Source organism: Ovis aries, chromosome 12 (genome assembly GCF_016772045.2).
Source record: "Ovis aries strain OAR_USU_Benz2616 breed Rambouillet chromosome 12, ARS-UI_Ramb_v3.0, whole genome shotgun sequence".
NCBI lineage: Eukaryota > Metazoa > Chordata > Mammalia > Artiodactyla > Bovidae > Ovis > Ovis aries.
The window spans coordinates 46122365-46145607 of NC_056065.1; the positions used below are offsets into that span (position 1 = coordinate 46122365).

At 55.0% G+C, this 23243-nt stretch overlaps 3 protein-coding genes across 4 annotated transcripts in view; 1 reads left to right on the forward strand and 2 right to left on the reverse strand.

Annotated features, from left to right (window-relative positions):
- DNAJC11 (DnaJ heat shock protein family (Hsp40) member C11) overlaps positions 1-7263 on the forward strand; it is a 68549-nt gene extending 61286 nt beyond the window's left edge. Inside the window, exons 11-16 of the mRNA XM_004013752.5 lie at positions 2674-2829; positions 3913-3982; positions 4475-4532; positions 4662-4804; positions 5471-5600; positions 5990-7263. Of these exons, the coding sequence (XP_004013801.2) occupies positions 2674-2829; positions 3913-3982; positions 4475-4532; positions 4662-4804; positions 5471-5600; positions 5990-6015 (583 nt within the window). The 3' untranslated portion in view covers positions 6016-7263. The remainder of the gene's footprint in view (positions 1-2673; positions 2830-3912; positions 3983-4474; positions 4533-4661; positions 4805-5470; positions 5601-5989) is intronic.
- Positions 3243-13621, reverse strand: THAP3 (THAP domain containing 3). 2 transcript variants are annotated; one of them, XM_012187380.4, is made up of 5 exons: positions 13512-13621; positions 10889-11081; positions 9025-9087; positions 8567-8671; positions 3243-3952 (listed from the first exon to the last, which is right to left on the reverse strand). In XM_012187380.4, the coding sequence occupies exons 1-5, from the start codon at positions 13583-13585 to the stop codon at positions 3443-3445; spliced, it is 945 nt and encodes a 314-aa protein (XP_012042770.2). In that variant the 5' UTR covers positions 13586-13621; the 3' UTR covers positions 3243-3442. The 2 variants fall into 2 exon arrangements, with proteins under 2 accessions (XP_012042770.2, XP_004013802.1); XM_004013753.4 differs by lacking the exon at positions 3243-3952 and adding an exon at positions 7627-8344.
- An 893-nt stretch (positions 13622-14514) lies between these two features.
- On the reverse strand, positions 14515-22858 carry PHF13 (PHD finger protein 13). Its single transcript, XM_027975694.3, has 4 exons — positions 22471-22858; positions 19764-19865; positions 17628-18162; positions 14515-17105 (listed from the first exon to the last, which is right to left on the reverse strand). The coding sequence occupies exons 1-4, from the start codon at positions 22507-22509 to the stop codon at positions 16879-16881; spliced, it is 903 nt and encodes a 300-aa protein (XP_027831495.3). The 5' UTR covers positions 22510-22858; the 3' UTR covers positions 14515-16878.
- Positions 22859-23243: the final 385 nt, after the last annotated feature.

Sequence of the window (23243 nt, forward strand, 5' to 3'; positions counted from 1 at the left end):
AGCTCTTCACATCAGGTGGCCAAAGTAGCGGAGTTTCAGCTTCAACATCAGTCATTCCAATGAACACCCAGGACTGATCTCCTTTAGGATGGACTGGTTGGATCTCCTTGAAGGCCAAGGGACTCTCAAGAGTCTTCTCCAACACCACAGTTCAAAAGCATCAATTATTCAGCGCTCAGCTTTCTTTATAGTCCAACTCTCACTTCCAGTTTTCCTGAGATATAGTTGACCAAACAGTGCTTTATAAGTTTAAGGTATATGGCATAATGATTTGACTTAGATACATCATGAAATGAGTATCACAGCACATTTAGTGAACATCTACCATTTCGTGTAGATACAAAATTAAAGAAATAGAAAAAAAAAATTTGTTTTCCCTTGTGACGAGACCGCTCAGGATTTACCTGCTGTGTTTCATCTTGTTTTTTACATGTAAGTGCCATCACAGGTAGGGTGTAGAGGGCATCTCCATCGTTCCTCAAAGGCCCTCAGGCCCCTGTGTGGTCTCCCAGGCGTCAGCAGCCCTGGTGTGCCTTTGCTCCCTATATTTTTGCCTTTTTCCAGGATGCCACATAATTGGAGTCATCCAAGGTGAAGCCTCTGCTTCTTTCAGGAGCATCGTGCATTTGAGATAATCCACACTGTTGCAGGCATCAGCAGTGTGGTCCTCCTTGTTGCTGTTGGGTGCGGCATGGTATAGATGTGCCACGGTTTATGTGTTGTATAAATACTTCACTTGCTTCCAACTTCAGGAAGTTACAAATTAAGCCAGTACAGACATTCATATTCAAGTTTTGTGTGAACACAAGTTCTCATTTCTCATGGGTAAATACCCTGGTGATCTGAGTCGTGTGGGAGGCTGTGTTTAACTTCACAAGAGAGTCCCAAGCCATTTTCCAAAGCAGCGGTCTCATCTTCCCTTCCCACCAGCAGCTCTGAGAGTTCCAGTTCATTTTTTTTTTTTTTTTTTAATTTCACCTCTTTTAGCAGGTGGTGTAGGTGTGTCCCATTGTGGTCCTCTTGATTCTCTTTTATCTCCTGTCTGAGATGTTGCCTGGCTTTTCAAGTGCTCATTTGACATCCTTTCTTTTTTTTTTTTTTTTTTTCAGTGCAGTCTCTATCCGTATCTTTTGTCTGTTTCATTATTGGGTTGTTGGAGTTCTCCTTTTAGTGTTGAGCATTCTTCATTATTTCTGGAGCTGCTTTCGCTCCTGAAGGGTCTTGTCGCTGGGTACATGGTTCAGGGCTGATGGAGTTTTCTCGCAGTGCTCTCTCAGTGTTCTGCTCTCTTCTGGCTCCTCTGTTCCTGACAAGTCATTGGTCTTTTGAACCTTTATACTCTGATGTCTCTTTTGTTTATTTTCCCCCGGTTACTCAACTTTTTTTACTCTTGTTTCTCAGCACCTGAGTGTAGCTACACGTGATTTTGTTCTATGTCTGCTGCTTGGGGTTTGCTAAACTTCTTGCTTCTATAAATTGATGTATTTATTTATGTAGAATTATTTGCAACTTTTAGGCCATTAATTCGTTAAATGTTAAATATTTAATATACTTCTTCCCAGCTGCAGTGTTGCCCCAGACTCTGGGCTCTGATTCTTCGGTCCAGTAGGAGTGCATATTTCTTTGCAGTTTTAATCATCCTCTCCTCTCTGGGGCCGTAATTACTTCTGTGCTAAACCTCTGGTTTCTGAAGCTCTGCCCATTTGTCTTCAATCCTTTTTCTCTTTGTTCTTCACATTGGATCATTTCTACTAAATTCTCTTACTCTTCTCTCATCTCCAATCTGATGTTAAACCATCAGTGAATATGTTATGTCTTTGAGCAGAGTTTAAATAGTTGCTTTAAAATCCTTATCTGCTGGCTCCAGCATCTGAGATCGCTCTTCATTATCTTTTTCTCATTGTATCTGGGTATGTAGCATAGTTGGTATTGTATTAAGTGTTAATTTTTGTTTCCTTTTAGAAAGCTTCCTTTTAAAATTTGGGTGAAGTCTGGCTGCAAACTTGGGCTTACCCATGTAGCAACAGTCAAAACACAGCACCAGGCATCCTCTGGGGATCTCCGGCACACTGAGAACTTGGGGCTTCCCTTTGGGGGGCCCCCCCTCTTCCCAGACGCAATAGTTGCCCCAGACTCTGAACTCTAATTCTTCAGTAGGACTACAGATTTCTTTGCAGTTGTAATCATCCATTGTGGTATAGACTGAGAATTGCCTTCAGGCTAAAGGCTGTTTTTTTTAAAAAGTCCAGCAGCTCACCAGTGCCAGTTGGTGCTTCTGCCCTCGGTTGCTGTCTGGTCCCCGAGGGTGTGGGTCACATTGGTCAAGAGTTCACAGTTGATGTCTGTGGGGTGACCTGGCCAGTGGGAGCCACTCAGCCGTCACTGAGAGCTGACAGGATGTCTGGAGGAGTGGCCACCCCTGCCTCCCCGGGCCATGTTTGCTCTGCTTGGGTGAGAGTCTGCTGCTTGCAGTCAGCGGGTATCGAGCCCTTTCTTCTGCCAGACCTAGAGGCCCACTCGGGGGATGACCGTGAGGCGTGCAGACTGGGTTCCGCCTCCCCAGGTCCTGTGTGTCAAGAGGTTCTTTCCTGGGGCTGGGACACCAGCCCCGCACCCCGCAGCCTTCCCTGGGAACCTGACTCACGTGGGCACTCGGCTTTGCTCTATTCCCAGGTTAAATAGGGCCAGTCAGACCTACTTCTTCCCCGTCCACCTGACAGACCAGCTGCTGCCCAGTGCCGTGTTCTATGCCACCGTGGGGCCGCTCGTGGTGTACTTCGCCCTGCACCGCCTGGTCATCAGACCCTACCTCAGGGCTCAGAAGGAGAAGTGAGTTCTCAGCACTGGCGGGTACAGGGCCGAACCACCCTGTGCCCAGCTCCCCATCTGTGACGTGGAGAGGGTAGCAGCCACCCCACAGGGCTGTGAGGGAAACCACCTAAGCTATAGGTAGACAGTGCTCACTGCGGAGTCAGTCACATCAGGTCCTCAGTGAGCATTATAGTTGATATCAGTAGTAGTAGTACTACTGTTGGCGACACTTGGGTTAGCTCCCGTCTACCCACATTTCCTACTTTCAGAGAGAATTAGAGTTAGTTTACCAAACTGTTGGGACTGTAAGCCATGACCACAGAAATGAGAAGTCTTCCTTTTTCTCATTCTAACCATTTCTTTGCCTGGCATTGAATTCAAAGAGATCAGGCTCTGAGTTCCTACAAACAAGGCCCATGTTAACTACAGTCTTGGAAGTCATCTAGATGTAATTTATTTTGCAGTTTCTTAGAGATGATCCATTAGCACAGCATTAAACCTAAGAGGAGGTTTAACTTCATTACTTTACAATGATCTCATTTAATAGATCACTGAACTTAGTTGGGGAGAGAGGAGCCCAAGGAAGGCTCTTGGGGCGCCTCCAGCCTCTGATTCATTTAAATTCGGTGTCCTAATTCCCCAGCAGACTGAAGGCTTGGAGCAGAGGATGTGCTGGGCCAGGGCTGCCAGGACACGTGTGTGTTGCCCAGGTCCCCATGCTTTGCTGGGAGGAAAATACATGTATTTTATCACAAGGAAGTGTGCCTTGTCCCTGCCAAGGGTGTCCTGTGGTAATGCCTAGTTGGGGGCATCTCCTGAGATTCTCACCCTCTCCCCCTTTCCTGAGATTACTGCTGCGAGGAATCCTCCTCCCACTGAGGTCGGGGAGAGCCATCTGGGGACCACAGGACAGCGGCGCAGGCCTGGGGCAAACAGATTTGCTTGAACTTGCCTTGGAAATAGTATTTAAAGTTCTAGAACTGGGAACACAGTAAGATTTACAGGCTGTTTGCAGGGTGCAGGTCCAGCCTGGAGCACCGTGGCCTCCTGTGCTGGTAACCCCACGTTCCTCACACGTGGCTTGTGTTTTCCTCGCCTCAGGGAACTGGAGAAGCAACGGGAAAGCACAGCCACCGACATCCTGCAGAAGAAACAAGAGGCAGAAGCTGCCGTAAGTGCTGTGTCACCGGCTCCCTTCCAGGCCTCTGCCCTGTGAGGGTCTGAGCGTGGACCTGCCCATCGTGCAGAGCACAGGCCGTACCCATGTCCCATCCTTTCTCGTCCACATTTCTTAAACCGGGGCTGTGGGGGACATGCTTCACACCCTGCAGAGTGGTCTCGGGGGACTTGGGTCTTGGGCTTTTCTTCCCCAACAGCCTCCCTGGTCATCTAGTCTTTACGTTATTGCCTGTGGGATGCAGCGCTGGGAGCGTCTGTCTGTGCCCTGAAGAGTTGACCATTACCTTGCAAAGACATAACCAGGTTTTTTAAAAAGTGGTGGGTGTTGTCCTCTTTCTTCCTGTGATTGAATTGTTTTTCCAAGACTGCAATAGCAGCGATGTCCCGAGAAATGGACAAGCAGGACCGACAGGCACCAGGCACGTGGCCCTGACTCTGATGGAGCCTAGGGAGCCCTTGATAGTAGCGTCCTTGTCCCCTGCAGGTTCGGTTGATGCAGGAATCTGTCCGAAGAATAATCGAGGCCGAAGAGTCCAGAATGGGTGAGCAGGCCTGGCCTCTTTAAAGGACGGGGTGGGTGCTGGGTTCCCGCAGGAAACATGGCTCCTGCAGCCAGGCTGCACGGGGGTTGTCTGCCAAGGCTGCCCTGCCCTGACCAGGCCTGTCCTCAGGGCTCATCATCGTCAACGCCTGGTACGGGAAATTTGTCAATGACAAGAGCAAGAAGAGTGAGAAGGTGAAGGTGATCGACGTGACCGTGCCCCTGCAGTGTCTGGTGAAGGACTCCAAGCTCATCCTCACCGAGGCCTCTAAGGTGGGTGCTCGGGGTAGATGGGAGGGGCATCTGGGGAAGAGGGACCCTCCAAGGGGCCATGTCACTGCAGCGGAACCCATCATGCTGCCGCGTTCCCTGTGCGGGGTGCGGCCCAGGACCCAGGTTACAGCCACACTGGAGCGGTTGACTTCAGCCAGCCAGCCAGCCAGCCACTCGTCTGTCCATCCATTCGTTTGTCCATCTGTCCTTCCATTTATTGCCATCTGTTTTTTTGAGCCGCTACTGTGTGCCAGTTACAGCAGCAAACAAAATATACCTCCTGCCTTTGGGAGCTCACACCCTGTGCCTTGCCTGGTTCCAGAAGGAGGGGTCTGCCTGTAGTACACCGGAGGCTCGGGGGGCCAAGGTGTGTGCCAGAGGTGAATTAAAGCACAGAGGAGCTCAGGCAGAGCGTCCTGGTCCCTGAATGGGTTCCTGGTCTTGCGTCCTCGGCAGGGCTTCCTTGAAGATGGAGAGTGTTTTAGTGTGGCAGTGGGGCAAGTCTAGGACTAAGTAGGCAGCTTGTTAAAATCCTCTTTGCTGTACTCAGGCTCCCAGGTTTGTGTCCTTCGTGGGCAGTGTCCACGCTGCCCCTCTGGGCAAATACAGACGACAGCGCCACTGGGCTTCAAACGCCCATCTCCAGTGAGAATCTGTCTGTTGCAGGCTGGGCTGCCCGGCTTCTATGACCCGTGTGTGGGTGAAGAGAAGAACCTGAAAGTGCTTTACCAGTTCCGCGGGGTCCTACATCAGGTGATGGCGCTCGACAGCGAGGCACTCAGGATACCAAAGCAGTGTGAGTAGCTACCCCTGGCTGTCACTTATCCTTGCCTACAGACAGGCCTGGGGACCTCAGTGGGGGGGCGACAACTGCCTTCCTTCCATTCTTGGCTAGGGAGCCATAGGCTTGCGTATCGTGACCTACACAGACCTGGGAAATGACACCCTGAGGGAGACGTCAGCCCTTTACCAGGTGGAATTAGTGAGCTCTTGGAAACTACACCCGGGGTGACTAGGTATGAGGCAGACCCAGCAGCTCCTCTGTGTTCAAGAACACAATGATTTTTGGCAGCTTATCCTGTGCCCAGCTGCAGGCCCAGCCTCTGGCCAGGCCCTGGTTGATCCCCGCTAAGTGCTTGGAAACAGTTGCCTTTAGAAGCACTGATTTTGTCTTTTCTTTTACAGCTCACAGAATTGATACTGATGGATAAACTACTTGAGAACCCAGATTCAAAAGGGGCTGCAAAAGAATTTCCCCAGGAGTCAACAGATTTTGGAAACAGGGAAAAAAACCCACAATCAGATGTTTATTTTGTATTTGCATAGAAAGTGGTACCGGCTCAATTATGTGAAGGGACACACAGATGCCCCGAGGCAACCCCACCAGGACCGGAACCACAGCTGGGCCCGAGTCTGTTCCCAAGGATCATGTCCCCGCAGGGAAGGCCCGGCCCCCGGGGCCTCAGGGTCCCTCAGCCCGCTGAGCCACCCATAGCTCTCTGTCTGCCATGAGGTATTTATGAACACCTCGCCCTCATGCCTGTGACCGTGAGCTACCTTTCCTAAAATCCACACTGAACACAGAAAACAAAACGGAAGGAGGGAAGCCATTCCCAGGAGCAGAGTCTGGATCAAGTGAGCGCCTGTTGAGTCACCTTCCTGCTGAAATGTGACTGCGTGAATCTGGACAGGATGGTGTGGGTTTATAAATCTGCTTTTTACCTGAGAACGAGTGGCTTTGGGAATAAGTCTCCTTCGTCCCCTCCCAGAACTTCTCAAGTCATTCCACTGGCACCTGGCTTGGGACAGAGGATGTCACTCCGGTCCCAGGAGCCACCGGTGTCCTCATGAGAAGCGCGTTGCCTCTGCCCTCCCCCACACAGCTCAGTCCAGGCGGCCCGGAGAGGTCAGAGTGGGTTCCTGTGGGCCCCCTCCCTGCTCGCTGCCAGCAGGTGGCACTGCTGCTCCCACACCAGGTCAGTCCGTCTCCTCTGGGCTGCCTGTACCCATTTGGGTGTCTGCTCCCTGGAAGCCCTTCCTTCACACGCCTCTTTTGCGGATGCAGAATACTTCAGGACCAGGCCCCTCCTGCCCAGCCTGGCTGGTGAACAGTCACCAGAGGAGCGGACGCCTGGCTGGTGGGGGTTCAGGCAGCCTCCATGCGGCTCCTGTTCAATCAGGCCTTGCTTCTGACATCGGTACCGGAGAAGTCACCCACAACCCCCTTCCTCCAGTGTTTAAAGGTAGTTCAGGTCGTCCAATTCTGTAATATTTATCTCCACTTAAAAGTTCCCTGCAAGAGCTGCTGCTCCGAATGTAAATCGTGCAATAAGTGTCAACTTAGTGGAGTCCGACCTTGGCCACAGCCTGTGCCCCTCCTGGCAGGCCGTCCCTCCTGTTGTTGAACAGGGACTGAACAGGGGACACGCTCTTACCACAATAAACCTTTCCTGAAAGCCGGGGGCAGTGTCTGTATGCGTCTGTGTGTTCATTTTAGGAGCCAGCAGGCAGAGGGACTTGCCTCCTCACAGGCCTTGTCCCACCCTCTGTTCTCAGGGTTCAATCTGAGACCTGACGAGGCTGGGGGTATTTTCTCTGCCAGACATTTGCCTGACAATTTTTGAGTCCAGAGTTGAAATCACAGGCTAGGTTGTTTTTGTTTTGTTTCATTTTAATTAAAGGCAACTTCTTTGGGAAGTCAAAGATGGTCACGCCCTGCTAGCCCCTCGGCAGGAAACAGGAAGTCAGTCTCCTCAGCTGTGACCATGCTCAGGAGGACTCAAACCAGTGCTCACTCACTTCTAAATGAAGGAGGCGGCACGCGGGGTAGGAAGACACTTTATTACGTTGCTCACTCATACTGGCCGTGCAGAGAGGTACTCCTGGGACAGAGCCAGCGTCCAGGTGATGGAGGGGACACCTCGCTGCCTTAGGGTCAGCTAGCGCCCCACCTCCCCCCACCCCAACCGGGGCCCACCTGCCCCTCAAGGACATGGTCTGCCACACTGGCCCGGGGTGGTTCCAAGGACGCTCACCCAGCTTGTGCTAGAGAGGCAGCTGGGCTGTCACCTCCTGAAGGGAGAGCCAAGGTGTCCTCTTCAGGGCCCCAGCCTCCTCCCCGCCTGGGGCCACCACACTCCCACCTGAGGTGGTGCTGGCCTGAGGGTCAAAGTGGGACCAAAAGGTCCACAGCCAGAGTCTGGAGACCATGGTCCCTCCTCTCAGAGGCTCAGACAACAGGGCCCAGCAGGCAGCTCAGCTCTGCTGCCCCAGCCGAGGCCTGGCCTGGAGTCCTGGCCGCCCCGCAAGGCGTGCACGCAGCTGGCTGCACATCCTCCGCATCACCAGCCTCTGGGCCTTCAGGCGCCTGCGGAGCTTTTCGTTCTCCTTCAGAGTCAGGAAGAGTTTTTTTTTAAGGGCGTCTAAGTCCAAAAGGGCATAGCTGTGATCGGACGGCTGTGTGGGGAGGCGCCTCTTCAGCTCTGGGGGGCTAGCTGGCTGACCAGGGACCCCAGAGGCTTCTGGTGTGTGTGGCGGGACCTGAGGACAGAGGTCAGTGAGGGACCAGAGCAGCGGCCAGGGACCTGAGGCCAAGGGGGCTCCCCTGACACCCAGAACTGCTGGGTCGCAGCTGTTCCGGGTAAAGTCTGAGGTCCAGGCTGGTGCTCTGGTTCGAGCACCAGTTTTCTTCATTCTGTTTGAAGCAAATCCCCTCAGACTGAGACCAGTCTCATGCTGCCTTCATGCCCAGCCCGGCCTCACCTGTGCTCCTGGGCCTCCAACCTCAGGGGGTGGCTGCAGCGCTTCAGCTTCAGTGTCCATCTTCCTCCCCAGGCCACACTCCCCGGACGCCGGCTCAGGGAGGACCTGGAAAGACAAGGCGGAGCCGGCCGTTCACGGCTCCTCCCCAGCTGCTACTTATCCTGCCAGGAGTCCCTTCACACTGCACGGGGGCTGCCAGGGCACCAGCAGGACAGCCAGCCTCCTACACAGCCTGGGGCCAAACCCTTAGAAACGAGCAGGAGCCAGACTTGTGACTGGCTGCCACTGCTTGATACTGAACAGGGAGGAGGCATGGACGGCTTCGGCTTCTCCTTCTCTACAAAAACAGAATCCAAACCCCAACTTGTATGGAAAGCATGATGAGCTCCAGTGGGCCAGCCTGGCGGGAAGGCGCAGCAGCTCAGTTGGGACACTTGTGACCAGTAGGGCAGACTCACCTTTCTCTCCCCAGAGGTGGCGTCTCCACTCCGGCCGGTAGGGTCCATGTTCTCCCTCACCAGCTGCAAGAGACGCAGAGCTGCTGTGGACAGGCCCCAGGGTGGGCACAGGAGATCTGCACCAGAGGGTCCATCAGGCCTCACCTACCTCTGTCCCCATGCTCAGCCCAGCCCAGCTCTCCTCTCACCATCCACCAGTGCCCCTCCTTCTCCACAGTCCCCAAACCTTGGGTCAGAAACCCACTGAAGCCAAGCACTAGAGGCAGGACCACAAACGTCTCCCTTAGGGTTAACATGTCATCACTGACAGTGGAGCAGTTTCCTACAAATGCCATGAAAGTCATCACCCTGAACAGGGCGGGTGGAGGGTTCCTGATCCACAATGGGAGTTTCAGGTCAGTGAACTGTAATTTCCAAAGACCCCTGGTGTCACATCCCTGCGGTCCACAGTACTGTGCTGCGCACTTTATGTGTGTTAAAACAGCAGATCTCAGGGTAAGTGTTCTTACCATGATAAAGTAAAACAAAAGGCCTTCCACATTTAAAAGAAAGAACCAACAGCTCCTCCCTTAAGCAGCTACTTGGTGCCAAGCAATGTTCCTGGACATGGGAATAGAAGCCATGGAGCAGAGCCCAGCCCTCCGGGAGCGTCCCCTGGGCAGATGCTCGGAGCTGCCAGAGAGTCTGAGGAGCAGGGGGGGACGTACGTTGGCAGGGACCTGGACTTGGTGAGGCTGCGTGAGCAGGAGGACGAGGATCGAGGGCAGAGGCCTAATGCCCCCCAGCCTGGAGCTCACGGCCCCCACTGGCTCCCTTCTCCCCTTCCTGACACCAGTGTGGGTATCTGCAGGTCTTCTGTCTGCTCTATCTCTGCTCTGCCTCGCAGGCTCCAGCCTGTGCCCCACTCCGGCCCTCCCTCTGGGACTCACGGCACAGTAAGGATTTGTAAAATTCACTATGGCCATCTCAGGGCTCCAGCTCCAACTGTCCTGTTGTATCATCCTGCCCCACAGACATGTCTGCCTTGGTATCCCATAGGAAGCCAAATTCCACGTGCACAGGGCCATCTCCTCAGGGAATCAGGGACCCCTCTAGCCCCCAGATCACCTCCTTCTCAACCCAACCGGTCTCCAAAGTTGGCCTGCTCCATCTTCTCATCATGACACCCACTTTTGGCTCAGGCCACCATGACCACCCTCACCTGCGATGCCACAGTGGCCTCTGAACCAGCCTCCAGAGAGCACCTTCCGAAGTCACGTCCCTCCCCACTGGCCTCCCCCCGAAAACCCACCTCCTATCCAGGACTTCCCTGATTGCCCAGTGGTTAGGGCTCTGCACGTCCACTGCAGGGGGCAAGGGCTCAATACCTGGTTAGGAAACTGAGATCCCTGCATGTCAAGCCCTCCGCTCCTTTGAAGAAAACCACCGCCCGTCCAGGCCTGTCACCACCTGGCCCTGCACCCTCCACAGGGCCTGAGCTGCTGCTGCTCCTGAGCACACCCAGATCCTGCCCCCACCAAGCCTCGCTCCTCTGTCCCTGTCCCCCTCCAGCACTCCACCACCATCGTCCTCCTGTGCCCGGGACAGGAAAGTCTTCACCTCCCTCGAGCCCAAGTGAGGCCCCACAAAGTGAAGTGCAGAAATAAGCTCTTGGCCCCCTCCCCATCAGCTGCTTCCGTAGCACCCATCATGAAGTGACTTGTTTATCAGGCAGCTTTGAACTGCAGATTTCCTAAAGCTCAGGTCCAGGCGGGGGCCCTGGGCTTTGGACCTAGGGGCCTGACAGTTTTCAGCCTCTGCTGACCCCGCAGATGACAGCAGTGCCCACCCCACTTCCAGTTGGGGGGCCCCCACGGCCATGCACCTGTGGGGGGCCCTGGAAGGCGAACACTGTAGGCACTGCGTTGTGCTTGAGGTTCTTGCGGTTCCCAAAGGCGCTGAAGCACTCGGGCCGGAAGTGCTCGGAGCAGATGACTGTGTGCTGCTTGGGCTCGAAGTCGCCCCGGCCGATGTTCAGCACCCATTCCTTCAGCAGCTCCGGGCGGCTGAACGGGAACCTGGGGGCACAGAAAGGAGGCACAAGGGACTTGTGGGGCTAAACATACACCTTCAGGTCCCAGGGACCTTTGGCATCCCTGCCCGGCATTTTACTGGACAGCCTGGAAAACTCAGTAGCCTTGTCCTGTGTTTTAACAGGACACATCCTTCCATGTCGGGAAGCTTCCATCGTGGCTGTTGACAGCACCCTTAGTAGGATACCTGAGACCATGAACGTGTCCAGAGCCTTAGTGAGGTGCTTCCAGAGCCACATCTGCCAGGCAGGCCTCCATTCCTGCTCCTGTGTGGGGAAGCAGGAGGGGAAGTGACCCCACCCTCTTGAAACCTACAATCTAGAGCAAGGAGTCAGCAGTACACCACACAGTCATGGACCATGCAAGAATAGAATAGGAAGTGGTTGGGGAAGGCCACCTAGGAGGCGACACTGGAGCAGAGGCTGCAGAAAGTGCGAAACAGAACAGCTACACGGAAACAGAAGGAAGAGCAAGTGCAAAGGCCCGAGGGTGTGAAGAGCCAATGAGGCAGGTCTGGCTGGCACAGAGCAAGAAGAGGACGCAGGCCACTGTCGGAAGGGGCTTCCTGGAAGCTCAGGCCGAGGTGGAGCTGGAGAGGATGATGAGTGGCAGATCTGGGGTGCATCATGAAAGCCAGGCAGAGAAGTTTGCCTGTGGGCTAAGAAGCAGAGGAAGCACTTTCAAGTGCTAAGATTGTGGGGGAAGGGCAGCTTGGGGCAGCAGGTGGGGGGGGCCGTCAGCAGGTTGGTTTTATTAATATACATGAGATGTTAAATTTCAGATGCCTTTTAGATGTCCACGTGCTGAAGCTGAGTGGCAGGGGGACAAGAGTTGTCTGGAGTTGTCACCATGCAGGTATCCCCATGTAAAAGGGCCATAAGCCTGAGTGAGATGGCTGCCCTGGGGAGCCAGTGTGGACAGGGATGGGGCAGCGGCATGGCCAGCACCCTGAAGTGCTCCAGCATCTGTCTGGAGCTGGAAATAAGCAGAATCTACCCAAGAAGTCTGAGAAGGGACACTGTGACAAAGGAAAGGCCGAGAGGTGTCCCAGAAGCCAGGTGGTAGATGGCCTCAAGGGACCTGTGTCACAGGCTGCAGAGAAGGGCCGCTGGGACTTGACCGAGCTAATTTGGGGCATGGTGGGGTACAGGTGCTGGAAGACAAGACCCAGCAAAGACGCCCCAAGTCTAGTACCCATGATGGCCAAAAAACAGAGGGGCCCAAATGCCCTTCAATTGTAGAACAAGTTGGTTGGAGTAAATATACTCCTGGATCACTACACAGCAATGAAAAGGATGAACTGCTGCGGCTGCTTCGGGCCACATGAAGGACTCACAAGCACAGTGATGAGCGAAGGACAGGAAAAAGGACAGCGTGTGGCTCCACTTAGTGAGGCTCCAAAAAGGCCAAGGCAGTCCCCTCTGACAGAGGCCTTACCCTTGGGGACTGAGTGAGGGGCTGTAAGAGGGTGCGTTTCCGGGTCTCCTGGGGGCTTCGATGTTCTAAACTCTTGGCAGTCACACCGGGTGTTCACTTGGTTAAATTGTGTGCTTATAAATTGTGCACTTTTCCGTAGGCGTGTTACATATCAATAGACATACTCACGTTAAAAAAGAAAACGCTTAAAGGAGAAGACGAAGTGTAGATGAACAGAGCGCAGCCTTTTGGAGTCACACTCTGAGCAGGATGGAGGAAGGCACTGTGGCTGGAACCAGCAAGAAAGTATGCAACACTCTACCCATCGATGTGCAAGCGGCCGCGCACTCGGCGGGGTCCCACACCTGAGGTGCGCGGGGCGCGCAGGGACAGACTCCAGAAGTCCTACCATCCTCCTGCGGCTGCAGCAAAGGTCGCGCGTCCCGGCCCCGCGCCCCCACCCGCCTGAAAGTTCTCATTCCTCCACCACGCCTTTCCTTCCCGACTAGAGACCAGGAGAGGTGAGCAGAGCGCGCAGCGCACCGCACACCTAAGGGTGGTTAGCATCGCTCATCTTGCAGCAAATACTGCACACTTAACTACGTCCCAGGCTGCACAGTCCCTGGGCCGCGGAGGGGACGCATGCCAAGTCACCGCAAGGGCGCAGCGCTGAGCGCGCACCAGGCCCGCCACCGCCTCCCCCGACCCAAGAGAGGCTGTGCGGCCGCGGGCAGGTTACTCAGCCCCTCCGACCGTCTCCCTGCGCGCCCAGGCGGCCGAGGTGGTGCCGGGCTTCTTAGACCGGGATCTCGCCACTCCCCGGGGGGCCGCCGCCCCTCCGCAAAGGGCTCGGCCGCAAGTCCTCTGGCCTCCCGGCAGTCAGGCAGCGGCTCGGGTGTCCCCAAGCCTGTCGCGCCAGGCCTGGCGCTTCCGCGGGGGCCGCGGTCATCGGCCTGGGCGAGGCGGGCCCCCGCGCTCCCCGGTGCCCCCGCCCCTCACCGGTGGAAGGTGAGCTGCTTCCTGCGATTGCTGTAGCGGTTGCAGCACTGCCGGGCCGCGCACGACTTCGGCATCTCCAGACGCCAGGCCCCGCTGCCCCAAACAAAGATGGCGGCGGCGGGGCCTGCGGGGCGCGGCAGCGACTCCGGGAGGGGCGGGGTCATGGGACGGGGAGGGGCTGACCGGTGGAGGCGGGGCGTGCAGGCGACAGGCCCTCGATAGAGGGGCGGGGCCAGTAGGAGAGGCGGGGCCTCCGGGAGGGGCGGGGCTTGCAGGGAGGCTGGTGAGTGAAGGCGGGCCTGGCTGTTCCTTAGCCAGCATCCCATGCACGCAGTGCCTGCGACCGCGTCAAAGGGTGCTTCAACGCCCGGCTCAGACCGGACATCCCCGATGCAGGTTTTACCCTAGTTATGCTGAAACATCACCCTCACCTCTTTGCTCTGAGCCTCCAAAATCCACACCCACCCACCCAGTTCTGGACAACTGGAAACTAAAGGCAGGCTCACCAGCCACCTAGACCAGTATTTTCAAGATTTCAGTAGGTGTTGATTCATAGATTTCAGCTGCTCCAACGTCACAGAAGAAAGTACTAGTTGACCATTAGCTGGTCCCAGATTAGCTAGGCAGGCAGACACAGCTGACAGAACAGGCTCAGCCCCGTGGGACCCCCAAGTGGAAGGACAGAATGAGTACAGGGCAGATTCTAATCCCACCTGCATAAGCTTAGAGATGGCTGCAGCTTTTACCATGCAGGTTAACCACTCACTGGGATTTAAGCTAATGCACAATGTGAAGAAATTGTGAAAGCTATTCATGTCTCTTCATGCTGCGGTTTGTTTCTGGAGAATTTACTAAAAAAGTGTATTAAGGGCTGTGAGAATGTTTCATCCTGCTAAACCAAACTGACTCTTAACTTCCCAAGTCTTCATGTAACCACGATTTAGGGGGCTGGTGATGAAGGGTCAATCCTTCAGCACAGAACACAAACACCTAAAGCTAGACATGAACCTCAAAGTAGCAATATATTTATTTACAAAATATACAGTTTCACAGAAACAGCTTCGCTTTATACACATAAACTTTATAATTACACAGAACAATGTAAACGATGTTAAGTGTCTGGCCTGGCCAAAGCCGACGGGAGGGTCTTGCTTTGGGGATGACAAATTTCCCTCCCTTCTCCATCAGCCACCAACCAGGAACCCAGAGATGGGCCATACCTAATTTGCATAAAGCTGATTGCAGCTGCCCAGCTCAATCTAACAGAAAAACCGTGGTGTCCTGACTTCTTAAGACACCACCCACAGGGATAACTCTGTTATAGGAACAAAAGCAAATGAAGGAAACAGAAATCGAGATGAGTATCAAATGCCTTCCAGAGGCGTCACCAGGAACTGAGTCTTCTAAGAGCAATATGGTAATTGCCAGGACTGGCAGCTCCACCCTAAAATCACACCTATTCTTAAACACACTTGTAAAACTGTGGAGTTTTTTTTTTTTAAGAGAGAAACACTTGGAAACTTTGGCTACTGTCATGGTGAAGACACAGGACAGGCAATGTCATGGTGCAGATCTTTGGCAAATTCCTCTCCAACTTTTCCTGGACTTTTGCCCTAGTCAGAGCCAGACAGTTGTCTGGGGAGAAGGTTGTTTCTAAGCCAGCTCCTATTTTTCTCTACAGTAGAACATCTCCCTTGGGGCTCTTCACAATAAAATGGATTTCAAAAACTATTTCTCTCTATTTTTGTGTTAATAGAAACAACAGAATTAAAAATAAAACAAAAAAGGCAGTTGGCTGGTCAAGCATGAAAGATACTAGGACAAAATATAGGCTCTGATCAGCCAATTACAGTTCAACCCTCCTGGTGCTTCAGTGAGAGAACATGGACACAAGTCCACCTGGTGGCTCTATACATGGGGACCATGTAGAGAAGTCCCCCTGTGGGAAGACTGAGGCTCCATCTTGATGTCAATAAATTTGCCTGACTTGGGCACCCTTCCCTCTTCATGCTTCATAAGAAATAATGTTTACGAAGACACACTCATCAATATACAAAAAAAGCAATTTTGAGAACGAGTATTTAAACTGCTAGAGTAATGTCAGTTTCGAGGAACACAGATGTCCTCCCTCTCCCTCAAGCCTGAGACCCATCAGTGTTCCGCCACATGGCCCTCCAGTGGAGGCCTGTCGGGCTTCAAACTCCCTGGCCTCTCCAGAGCTGGCCTGCACAGGGGTCGCCTCGGTCCAGGGCCGTACTTTAGATCTAAGGAACTTTGCAAAGTTCAGTGGTACCTTCCTGGAGGCCAGCGTTACCATCTCACTCACTCACCAACTCAAACCAAAAAACTGCTTCAAAAGTCCTAACTTTGCCCCGTAGAACCAGCAGGCCAGCCTGTACGAGGGGCATACTAAGAATACCCATAAGGGAGGCCTTCCTCCCCATTTTCCCTCCCCTACCCCCACTATGTGGAGAACACCCTCCCCCAGGGACTGCCTAACCTTTAATGTCGCTGCTAGAACAAAGTGAGGGGGGAGAGACAAGGAGAGAATCCAGGCGCCCCCTCACTTGAAAACAGCTTGCTGGGCACCCCCAGGCCCTCCAAAGCCAACTGGAGAGGAAGGGAACCCAGGCAGAAGTCTGCCAATACTTTTGGCTATTTCGTGCAAAAAGACAGGTTTTTTTACATCGTGCAAAACAGGAAACTGAGTTATGAACACGGGCCACCATGATCCCAACCCCCTTTCCACAGAGAAGCAGCTGCATAGTGTCCCCTTTAACAAACCGAAGAAAATGTGGGGGCTCACTAGCAAGCTCACAACCCCTGGGTGAGGCCAGGGACTCCATCCCCAGGGGAACAGGCATCCCCTAAGGCAGGGGAGAGGGGAACCACTGAGGGAGGAGTGGCTTTGATGGTTGCTGTACAGACACTTATGGTAAAAGACGGACTGGAGAAGTTCACACGTATGGCGGTTCATAAACAGGCCAGGGAAACAACATCTCCTCGCGCCAACACAGCGGAAGCAAGAGTAACAGCCAGCACTTGTTCCGATCGGGGGGAGTTTGTCAACAATGAGAGCAAAAATGCACAACGACCACACACCCTCATGTTCGGCTGGACCAAACCCGCTGCATTTGGGTGTGCAGTCCACCTCCACTGCAGAGACCACAGCTCCAGCAGCAGCTCTGGCCAACGAGGATTTTATTCAGTCACTGGCTATGTACAGTTTATACCTTGGACAGCTGGTCCTTTCGTGTAGGCACCTGAACGGCAGGGGTCTGCCCGCGCTGGAGCTAAGAGTCCTGTGCTCAACTAAGACCAGGGCCAGCAGGCCCACAGTCCCTTCCAACTCCTCGCCCTCCAGCAGTCAGTCCAGAAACAGCTTCCGGGAGCCCATTCGGGACCGGTTGGAACGGCGGATGTCAAACTTGGAGTCCCGGCACTTTTGGCAGACAAACACTTCCGGAACGTTGGACTTCCGGATCTTTGCACAGGACAGGTGAATCCAAGTGTGGCACTCGTTGCACTCTATCATGGGGCGGCCAGCAAATGGCTTCATGCAGAAGCACGTGACCAGGTCCCAGGAGTCGTCATCTGAGAACAGAGAACCACGTAAGAGCGGAAAAATCTCTCACAACACCCCCAATCAGAACCCCTCCCATCAGGAAAGCCACCCTCCAAAGGGACAGAGCAGCTGAGCTACAGTGAAACCAATTTCAAGTCTCAGGGTGATACTTCCCGCTCTGAAAGTGCACACGTGCACAAAAAGCATTGAAATGTGTGGTACGAGCAATCCCCACAAGGTGGTTATTCATGAGCTATGTTATTTTCACATTTTGAGGCCTGCTCTGGAATGTTCGCTGTCTTCAGCTGTGATCACCCCTTCCTAAACATCTCGGCATCTGCCTTCTCACACCCTTTCCCCTGAAGGTGGTGGGGTATGCTCCCCTGTCCCCTTCCAAGGAAGGAACCACCGCATTGAGACTCCGCACCTCATGGCAGGCACATGGGATCTCAGCTCCTCGACCAGGGATTGAACCCACAACCCCTGCAGAGGAAGGGGAAGGTTAGGGTCTTGAAACCCTACTCTTAGCATCCCACCTCTGGGCCACTCACCGGAATCCACCATGATGTCTTCGTCGTTTCCCGTACTGTCTTCGTCCCGGAACACCACCTGCTTGCCCTGCCGGACGATAGTCCGTTTGCCTTCAGTTTTTATTTCTTTGACCTGATCCGGTGACACCGTGGTGCAAGACCCACTGGAAGGAGTATCGGAGTCCCAGCCCGAGCAGGGGTCTCCAGCGGCCTGGGGGATATCCTGCAGAGTGGGGCTCGTGGGGGTTTCTGCATATGGGTCGGCAGCTTCCAGCTGCAGCAAGCCCCCCACATAGCCCTCCTTCCCAGGCACGTCACTGTCCCTTCGCTTCCTCTTCTTCTTCTTCTTCAGTTTGTCAGTCTTCTTTCTGTCTAGCAGGAAGTTACTAGGCTTGGCTCGCTGCAGGAGGGTGGGCTGCAGGTGGCCAAAGCAGCGGTCAGAGACCGGCAAGGGCACGGTGGACGAGATGTCGGCAAAACTGGCATCCCAACCGTCGCTGTCGATGGTACCAGCGGTGCTGTTGGCGGGGCTGGGACTGCTCCTCAGAGGGACTTCCTGAAAGGACAGAGAAAACACGGCGCTTCTGATTATTTCAACTAGTCTCCAATACCAAGAGCTGGCCCTGAGCAGAGCTTCCCCAGGACCCTGTCCCTCAGCTCTCACCTGTGCTATTCTTTAGGAACACCGACACTAGGATTTCGTGCGTCCTTCCAGCTACAACATGAACCCTCAAGGGGGACCTCCAGCCCTGGGTGAACCCTCACCAAGAACTTAGTTGATACTCTATCCACTTCTGTGACAGGAGTGCCAAAGACACACCCTCAAGCTCTTGTCTTTCCTGATTTTACAATCTCCCCCAACTGTCCTCCCAAAGGATGTACATTTTAATTAAGTGAATGTAAATTAATGGTGAGGATGTTCTGATACTTTTCTTTAAAAACTTGGAGGCATCTCAAAATACTCCAAAATCCAAGTATGTAATTACTGTGCCCCAAAGCAGTGAGTTCAAGTCTCTGGTCCCTTCAGGTCAATCAAGCAAACTGCTACTGTTTGTTTATGTGCAAACAGTAACAGCATTCATGTAGGCGTTATCCACCTAGCTGGCAGTGGAAACAATAACCCAGTGCTGGGATCTGGCCTCCTAAAAATACTGGATTCCTTTCTCTTGAGCCTTGCACAGTATGAACCAGGCCCCTGAAGTTTGAGCACCCTGGCAGCGCTGGCCCACCTGCCCATTTCTCAGCAAGGAAAAAATGCCTTAATTTACATGGGATTCTGGCCACGAGTCCCTGAAGATTCTGTAATGACACCAACCAGGAGGCCACCCACCAGGTAGGGCAGGGTGGACTGGGCCTGACTCTTTGATCTGCTTGAACCCCAGGCTCCACCACCAATGAGACTGTACCAAGAGTAAGGAGTTCCCTCTCTGTGCCCCAGTGTCCTCATCTTTAAAATGGAAGAGAAAAAACAAATAAATACAACAGAAACAAATAGGGAATCCCCAGAAGTCCAATGATTAGAATTCAGCACTTTCACTGCTGGCCCTGGGTTGGATTCCTGCTCATGGAACTAAGATCCTACAAGGCATGTTGCACAGCCAAAATAAATAAACTACTAATGAAAAGGATATAAGTAAAAGCTCCTACTTCATATCATTATAATGGCCCAAAATAGTGCCTAGCCAGAGTAAGCTCTCGGGGATTCCCTTGTGGCTCAGTGGGTAAAGAATCTGCCTGCAATGCAGGAAACCCCGGTTTGATTCCTGGGTTGGGAAGATCCAATGGAGAAGGGATAGACTACCCTTCTGAATACCCAGTATTCTGGCCTGAAGAATTCCATGGACTGTATAGTCCATAGGGTCGCAAAGAGTCGGACACGACTAAGTGACAGTAATCTCTCAATAAACATTGGACATTAGGAAGATATCACTTAGATTATCTGTAAGCAAACTTTGAAAGTTTATCGAACCATTTCTAGGCAAGTCTACATTTTCCATCCGTTTTAGGAACCACTTCCCAGGCTCGTCTTAAGTCTGTAAGATAGATTTCTGCCTGACTATTACGGCTCAAGTCCTCCCATTCAATCCCTTCCAGACCCACCACCTTGTCAAAAACGCTGGTTTTGCTGCCAGCAAGGTCTCTGAAGTGCTGAATTACCTCCTTTGGATAAGGGATGTAGCCTGCATAGGCCAAGACAAAGGTGCAGAATTTGTTGAAATCCTCCACGGTCCTGCGCCGCTTGTAACTGGGGGAGTACTCCTGTTAACAGCGAGAAAAGGGAGCAAGTTTGGAAGTAGACACTTAACAGGTGACATCAAAGAAACAATACTAAACAGGCTGGAGCTTTCATAGTCTGCCACTCAAAACCACACTGCTAGATTTACAAATACTCTAGAAACAAGATAAGGTAAGTTTGGGTCAAGAATTAACAATTTTCAGAAGGCTGAAAGAGGAGGTATGTGATGCTATGCCAAGAATACTGGGAAACTGGTTAGGAGATAAAAGACTGTACAAAAGTCTATTTATTAGTGCTCATGTGGCGTTTTCTGACATTATCTATTAAGCTTCTACAGGCCTATTGAGAGCCCTAATAATTAACTTTTTTGCCACAAATTTTCCACTTTGAAGATAAACTGCTGCAGCTGAAGTATTTTAAGTGACTTTAGAAGTGAACTACTTTTCAACCTGCAGAGCTCAGACTTGGAATCCTGGACCTGAATCTCGCCTGACCCCTCCCCAGGCAGGGCTGCAGGAGGACCCCCTCCTCCTACTTGGCTCTCTCCTCCAGAGGAGACACTTCCTACTGGTCCCTCTGGCTCCTTCAACACCCAGGGACAAAGCACCCCCCAACCCAAAGAACAAAGCAGAAACAATCCTGCTACCATTTAGAAAACCTAACTCTGTATATAATTACAGTCACTAAAAGCCGCCTGCAAGGCAGGAGGTTCAATCCCTGGGTGGGGAAGATGCCCTGGAGGAGGAGAAGGCAACCCATTCCAGTATCCTTGCCTGGAAAATCCCCTGACAGAGGAGCCTGGAGGGCTACAGTGCTGCAGGCTTAAGGACTTTGACAGACTGAACAACAAAACCATTTGCATACTCAAGATTTAATACTAGAAATTTTGGCTTGTGTGTCCCATCCCCATTTAATTAAGAATCGCCCTCAACTAGAATTGATTCTCTGCTGAGAAAGAGGAGCTGGGAAGAAAATGATTATTTGCTACTAAGCAAAACAACTGTGTTTTTCTTCGGTTCATTTGACTAGCGTATTTTACTTGGGTTTTCTTTAAGCACTTTATCACCCACCTCAATCCCATCTTTAGGAGTTCAGCTAACATTTCCAGAGCCGAGGGGCCCACTTCCCACTCGGATGAAAGTAGGGGGAGGAGATGACGGGGTGGGCTCCGGCTTCTGCCCCAGTCCAACCACCCCCGCCCCCTCAGTCCAGCGCGCCCAGAAAACAGCGCGGGCGGCCTGCTGCCCGCAGGTCTCCTTCCAAGGGCTCCACTTCTTTTTATTTTCTCAACTCGGTGCTAGCAAACCGCCTCTGCCCTCAGCCCTAGGCCGCCCAGACTCGGAGAGGCACGCAGGAAAGCGGCGAGGCAGAGTCCGCGCGGTACCCAGCGCTTCCAGCGCCGGGGAGACCCTGCCCCCACCCGCAGGGAGAACTGACCGCCCTCCCTCCGGCTGGGAGGTAGGGCTGCGGCCCTCAAACTCGCGGGGAGAACTTTTATTTCGGCGGGGAATGTGCTGAAGTGGGTCAGTAGCCGGGACTCCGAGTGGATGGCGGCGGTGCCCTCGGGCCCGGGGCGGGGGACCCGCGCCGCTCCTACCGCGCCGGCCGCCCCGGCCCCGCCAACGCCGCCCGTAAGAAAAGCAGATGGCGGTGCGGCCCCCTCCCCGCCCTCCCGCGGAAGCCGCTCCTCGCCGACAAGCGGCCCCGGAAGGTGCGGGGCCCATCCCGCGGGGGAGGGGGCACGAGTAGCCGGGCAGGATTCGGGGTCCGGGACTCGCAGGCCCCGCGAGCCCCCGAGGCGGCAGAGCGGCGGACTAGCCCGCCCGGCGCCGCCTCCCCTCCCCCACCCGCCGGCGGCCGGACCCGCACCCCGGACTCCGCGAGCTTCGGGAGAGGGAGGGGACCGCGGCGGGGGCCCCGGGGGATGTGGGGCGGCCGGGAGAACCGAGGGCCGATCCCCGGAAGGAGGGGGAGCCGAGGCGGGGCGAGCCGAGCTCGGGGGAGGGGGCCCTGGAGGGGGGAGGCAAACGCGCTGAGGGTGGGAGCACAGCTCAGGCCCCCGCAGGGGTGGGGACCCCGAAGGACGAGCCTCCCCCACCCTGGCCAGAGGGGGCGGGGGCCGAGCGGGAGTCAGGGGGCGGGGCGCGGGCCACCGGGCCCGGGGGGATTAGAGGAGGAGGCGGGGGCGCGCGGAGCGGAGTCCCTGTCCGAGGGGGGCCGCGAGCCCCTCTGGGAGGGGGTGGGTGATTCCTCCGGAAAGCGGGAGCGCAGGGCGGAGGCGGCTCGGACCGAGTCCCCGGGGGCGGGGAAGGGGAAGCCAGGCCGGCGAGGAGGGGCCGGGGGCGCAGACAGGTCCCCCGGCTACACAAGGCCGGGGAGAGTGGGCGCGGTGACCACGGGGAAGGGGCGCCGGGAGGACGCGGACGCCCGCGGAAGGGACGCCGAGGATACGGGGGGCGGGGAAGACCGGGCGCGGGCCCGAGTGGGGGGCGGGGTTGGGCGCCCGGGGGGCGACGAGAGATAGCTGGGGGAGGGGAGAACGGCGCTCGGCCGGCGGGGGTCCGCCTTCGGGAGCACCGGAGCGGCCTGAGGGTGGTCAGGGGCTTTCGGGGCGCAGCTCTCACTCACCTCCGGGTGGAAAGCGGCGGCGCAGGAGTCGGAGTCCATGTTCAGGGTGGGGGGCGGCGACCGCGGACTGCAGGGGCCGGGATGCGGACGCCGGGCCACGGGGCCGCTCGGAGTCGGGGGCTCCGGCGGCCGCGCAGGGCGAAGGCGGACCCGGGAGGGGTCGCCCCGACTGGAGATGATGGGGGGGTCGGTGTGTCGCGTCCTGGACACTGTACTCTCGGGCCGGCGGCTCCACAGCCGAGCAGAGTTGTCGATGCAGGTCCTGCGACCAGCGCGACTGGAGAGGCGGGAGAGTCGCTGCGGGGGGCGGCGGCGGCGGCGGCGAGCGGGAACCCGACCGGCTCCCCGACCTGACGCCCAGTTCGGCTCGTGTCTCGGGAGGGAGGGCGGGAGAGCCGCGAGGGCTGCCGGGAAATGTAGTCTGGGAGCGACGGAAAGCTCGGCGAGGGGGCGGGCGCGAGGCATTGTGGGAGTCATAGTCCTCGGCTCCGCCGCTGAGGCGCACAAAGGCCCTCTCGAGGACTCCAACCCCCAGAGAGCTCCGCGGCGGCTGCTCGGTCTATGGAGACAGTGGCTCGGGGACTTGAGACCGCCGGAGCGGGGGAGGTGCGGGGACTCGCGCCGGCTCGGCGATGGGGGAGGGGCGGAGCAACCCAGAGCGCCTCGGTCTCCGCGCGGGCGGGGGGGTCAGGGGTCGCCCCCGCGGGTGGGGGCGGGGCTGACGGCCTTGGTCGTGGTGGGCGGCGGCTGCGCCTCCTGCTTCCCCTCTGGGA